General features: G+C 39.4%; 1 protein-coding gene across 1 annotated transcript; it reads left to right on the top strand.

Moving 5' to 3' along the window:
- Window positions 1-1263: 1263 nt before the first annotated feature.
- On the top strand, window positions 1264-4915 carry LOC105538620 (sarcoma antigen 1-like; the record flags this gene model as incomplete). The annotated part of the gene is given in 10 exon segments (XM_011978522.1): window positions 1264-1411; window positions 1664-1804; window positions 2046-2186; window positions 2824-2968; window positions 3197-3243; window positions 3246-3347; window positions 3594-3968; window positions 4339-4432; window positions 4817-4872; window positions 4875-4915. Coding segments are annotated over 10 exon segments (1290 nt in total), but the record flags the coding sequence as incomplete, so codon positions are not given.
- Between the last annotated feature and the right edge of the window lie 515 nt (window positions 4916-5430).

Raw genomic sequence — 5430 nt, 5'->3', positions numbered from 1 at the left:
GTGTAAGCCACCATGCCCGGCAAACAATTCATTCTTTATGGTTAATGTGTTTTTATCCTCGTTAAAAACATCTTTGCCTATTCTATACTTGTGAAGATAATATCTTAAGTGTTTACTAGATTGTCTATTCATCTTCAGTAAAGTTTTTGGAGTGGGGTGAGGTAAGATTCAAGGTTTGTATTATCCCTGCATTTGTCACATTTATCAAGTGCATTTATTAAAAGCACTGTCCTTTCCACAGTGATTTCCAGGAGCTCTCCTGTGGTAAATCTAGCTATTTTGTATTTCCAGATTGTTTCTGGCCTCTGTGTCCTCTTCCCTTGGTGTATTTGCCTGTCATTGCTCCAATATCACACTGTTTTAATCACTCTACCTTTATAGTATATCTCATATTTAATAGTGTATATCTACCAACTGACTTCTATTTCTTTCTTTCTTTCTTTCTTTCTTTTTTTTTTTTTCAGATGGAGTTTTGCTTTTGTTGCCCAGGCTGGAGTGCAATGGTGTGGTCTCGACTCACTGCAAATTCAGCCTCCCAGGTTCAAGCGATTCTCCTGCCTCAGCCTCCCAAGTAGCTGGGATTACAGGAACCTGCCACCATGTCCGGCTAATTTTTATATTTTTAGTAGAGATGGGGTTTCACCATGTTGGCCAGGCTGGTCTTGAACTCCTGACCTCGTGATCCACCCGCCTCGGCCTCCCAAAGTGCTGGGATTTCAGGCATTAGCCACCGCGCCCGGCCACTTCTATTTCTTAAAGATTGTCTTGGGTTTTTCCAAATCTTAAATGTGCATATTCTTTTTAAAGAAAATTATCAGCTTGTCAATTTTCGGATATTTTTGTTTTTACTTGGTGGAATTTTAAGTAACATTGCTATTATCATTCTGGGAGAATTAACAATAAAGCCTCTTAATAATGTCTTCCATTCCATGGAAAGAATATTTATTCTCCATTTACTGTAGTCTTGAATTTCCCTCAGTGATGTTTTATAATTTTTATGTAGTGCTCTAGCACATCTTGATTTGATTTATTCCTAAATATGTTTTTGGTACTGTTATTAATGACATTTGAAATTTCATATTCTAACTATTTGTTGGTGTTAATTATAAAGAAATACCAGTGGCTTTTCTAATATTTAGTAACTTGACTAAATTTGCTTATTAACCGTAAAGATTTTATTCGTTTACATTTTCTAGGGACAGAACAATATCATCTGTGAATAATGACAGTTTTATTTCTTTCCAAATTTTAAACCTATTATATTTTCCTGATGCTACTGCCACTCCCAATGTCTGTGAAGAGAAGATGCAAAATGGCCAACCAGTACCTGATAATGTCTTGTCAATAGTTCTACCAGGGATTATTAATATGGAAGCAGATGGTATTTCATCCCTAAGTACCGGGGATCTGTGTATGTTTGCTTGTAAGTTGGATTGTCCTACTTGGTTTTCACATGCATACATAGTGTCATCAAGGGAAGAAGGTGGGTTTGGTTGTACTTTCTTTCGTGAGCTCAATTTGAGTGGTCTCTTATCGCCACCTGGCACATCCTCTCCTTCTTTATGAAATAATTTCTTAGAAATTGAGCATCAGAGGGATATACCTGTGTGGGATTGATATAATGCACTTACCTCAGAGCTCAACCTCCTCATTTGATTTACAGATACTACAGTCACTCACAATGGCTGTGAAGAGTAGATAAATAATGGCCAACCAGCACCTGATAACCTCTTGTCAGCCATTACACCAGCGCTTATTAATCTGTCAGGAGCTGATATTCCACCCATGAGTACCAGGGATCAATGTATGTTTGTTTACTAGTTGTTTCTACTTGGTTTCTATATGCATGCAGTGTCATAAGTCAAAGAAGGTGGTTTTATCGTATTATCTTTCGTGATCTCAGTTTGAGGGGTCACAGATCGCCACCTGGGGTATCCTTCTGCATTGTGAGATAATGTCCTGAGAACTGAGCATGAAAGGGATACGCCCATGTTGTTGACATAATGCACTTACCCCGCAGCTTGACCTCTTGTTTTGGTTTCTAGATGCTACTGTCACTCACAGTGTCCATGAAGAGAAGATGGAAGATGGCCAACGAGCACCTGATAACATCTTGTCAGCTATTCCACCAGGGCTTATTAATATGGCAGGAGCTGGTATTCCAGCCATGAGTACCCATGATCTATGTATGTTCACTTATGAGTTGGACTGTCCTCCTTGGTTTCCATATGCATGCATAGTGTCATGAAGGGGAGAAGGTGCTTTTGTTGTATTATCTCTTGTGAGCTCAACTTAAGGGTTTTTCAGATCGCCACCTGGCATGTCCTCCTGCTTTGTGCAATAATTTCCTAGAAACTGAGCATCAGAGGGATATACCAGTGGGGATGACATAATGCACTTTCCTCACAGCTCAACCTCTTCATTAGATTTGCAGATGCTACCATCACTCACAATGTCGGTGAAAAGACTATAAAAACAGCCAACCAACACCTGATACCTTGAGGTCCACTGTTCCACCGGGGCTTACTAATTTGGCAGGAGCTGGTATTGCGGCCATGAATCCCAGGGATCTGTGTATGTCTATTTACTAGTTGTACTGTCCTACTTGGTTTCCATATGAATGCGTAGTGTCATAAAGGGAAGAAGGTAGTTTTGTGGTATTATCTTTCGTGAGCTCAATTTGAGATGTCTCAGATCATCAGCTGGCATATCCTCTCCTGTTTTATGAAATAATTTCCTAGAAACATAACATCAGAGGGATATACCTGTCAGGCTGACATAATTCACTTACCTCACAGCTCAACGTGTTCATTTGGTTTCCAGATGCTACCATCACTCACAATGTCCGTGAAGAGAAGATACAGAAAAGCCGACCAGCACCTCATAACTTCTTGTCAGCTGTTGCATCAGGGCTTATTATAATGGCAGGAGCTGGTATTACAGCTATGAGTACCATGGATCTGTACATGTTGGCTTTTAAGTGGTACTGTCCTAACTTTTTTCCATATGCATTCATAGTGTCATCAAGGGAAGAAGGGGGCTTTGTAGTATTATCGTTTCTCCCCTTAATTTTAGGGCTGATTGCCACCTGGTATATCTTAGTTCTTTAAGGGATAATTTCCTAGAAACTGAGCATCAGTGGGATATACCTGTGGGGTTGTCATTATGCATTTACCTCACAGCTCAATCTCTTCAGTTTATTTCCAGATGCCACTGCCACTCACAATGTCCATGAGGAGAAGATGAAAAGGGCCAACAAGCATCTGATAACTCCTTGTCAATGGTTCCACCAGGGCGTATTAATCTGTCAGGAGCTGGTATTTCATCCAGGAGTACCAGGGATCTGTGCATGTTCGTGTATTGGTTGTACTGTCCAACTTGGCCTCTATATGCATGCATAGTGTCATGCAGAGGAGAAGGCAGTTTTGTTGTATTGTCTTTCTTGAGCTTAGGTTGAGGGGTCTCGGATTGCCACCGGCATATCCTCCTGCTTTATGAGATAAGTTTCTAGAAACTGAGCATTAGAGGGATATACCTGTGGGGGTGACATAATGCACTTACCTCACAGCTTAACTTTTTCATTTGGATTCCAGATGCTACTGTCATTCACGACATCCCAGAGGAGGAGATGGAAAATGGTCAAACTCCTCCCGATGACTTCCTGTCCAATTCCGCTCCACCAGAGCTTATAAATATGACAGGAGATCGTATGCCACATAACACATTGGATACTTTCTCTTACGACTTCACTAGTCTCAGCAAAGATGAGCTGCTTTACAAACCTGATAGTAATGAATTTGCTGTAGGCATCAAAAACTACAGTGTCTCTACAGGTGACCCACCAGTCACAGCAATGTCTTCAGTGGAAACTGTGCCAAATACACCACAAATGTCTCCTGCCATGGCAAAGAAAATTAATGACGATATAAAATATCAACTAATGAAAGAAGTTCGAAGGTTCAGGCGAAGTAAGTAGTGCAAGAATGTCTATCAATGAAAGTATGAGAAGTCTCTCATTCTATGATTTAGAACAGAATTTAGCTGCCTCTTGAGCTCATTGTTTGGCTGAATTGGGTCTGTATATAATTTAGCATGGCTTCTCTTTAATTTCACTGAAAATTTCTCATATATCTGATTAAGTGTTTTGTTTTCCTTTGTTAGTTTTCACAATGGTTTCCTTAGTAATATACAGGTGTTATGATTTAAGCATTCAAAACACAAACACTATATAACATTGTAGTCTATGAAAAATGTATACTGTGGTAATGGATGCATTAAGGTTGAGGTGTATTTTATTTTCATAATTGGAGAAATACTAATGTTTTAAAATATCTTCAGATTATGAAAGAATTTTCATTTTGCTTGAAGAAGTACAAGGATCTATGAAAGTCAAGGGACAATTTGTTCAATTTACCATCAAGGAAGCAGCAAGGTGAGTGCAAAAAGGAACTCTTCTATTGTTTTAAGTGCTTGCGCCCAATTTGGGACAGGGGCAGGAACAAATCATGCCTTGTTCTTCCTAATCCCTAGCCTTCAATCATAGTTCATTCTATTTCCACAGGCATTTACGTTGATATTATCTTATTCTAACACTTTCTTCCAATGCCATGGAGCCTTCCAAATTTATCATAATCTGGAAGTATGCATGGGCCCTCAGTTGACTCACTTTGTATTTTTCTAGTTTGTATCTTTCCATGAGGATGCATTTTCGATTTGCCTGTAGATTGTAAACTCTATTTTGTATCTACTACTTGCTCTTACATCTCATAGATGCTGTAGGTATCTTCTGGTGAATGGAATACCTCTTTAATTTCAGGTTTAAAAAAGTCATCTTAATTCAGCAACTCGAGAAGGCGCTTAAAGAAATAGATTCCCCTGGGATCTCAGAAAAGTTAAGCACATGAGAAAAAAATAATTGCGCTAGTGCAAAGACCAAGGAGAAACAAGAACACACGCTGTAGGATGGAACAGGTTATTGCTGAAGCTCCCTGTAATTCTGAAGTGAAGAGAATTACCTTCCAGAAGCTAGGAAAAAAAGATGGAGCTTTTAAAGTTGCATAAATCTCTGTTAGTAAATGCTGTACTTTTGTTGTTTGTTGCTTTGTTCTTCCGCCTGACGAGGGGGATGAGTTAATAACTTACCAAGGTATTTAGTATTACAGTCCTGATTTCTGCAGCAGCTCACGTTTTTGTAGCTGGTATTTATAATTGCCTTCTTTCACTACCCATTTCTCATTCCCTTTGCCCTGAGATAGCATGTCAGCCCATCTTGGTGTTTGGCCAGGCAGGATGACTCAGACCTTCATTACTGAACAGTCTGGACAATTAGATATCCTGCCTGGATAGGGTTACTGTAATTTTTCATTAAGTGTAATCAAAAAAACATGGGAGGACTAAGAAGCTATCTAGACGGAGGAGACATACTCCTTT

This window comes from Mandrillus leucophaeus, unplaced genomic scaffold, assembly GCF_000951045.1.
Source record: "Mandrillus leucophaeus isolate KB7577 unplaced genomic scaffold, Mleu.le_1.0 Scaffold1032, whole genome shotgun sequence".
NCBI classification, from domain to species: domain Eukaryota; kingdom Metazoa; phylum Chordata; class Mammalia; order Primates; family Cercopithecidae; genus Mandrillus; species Mandrillus leucophaeus.
This window is presented reverse-complemented; position numbering and strand designations above follow the sequence as displayed.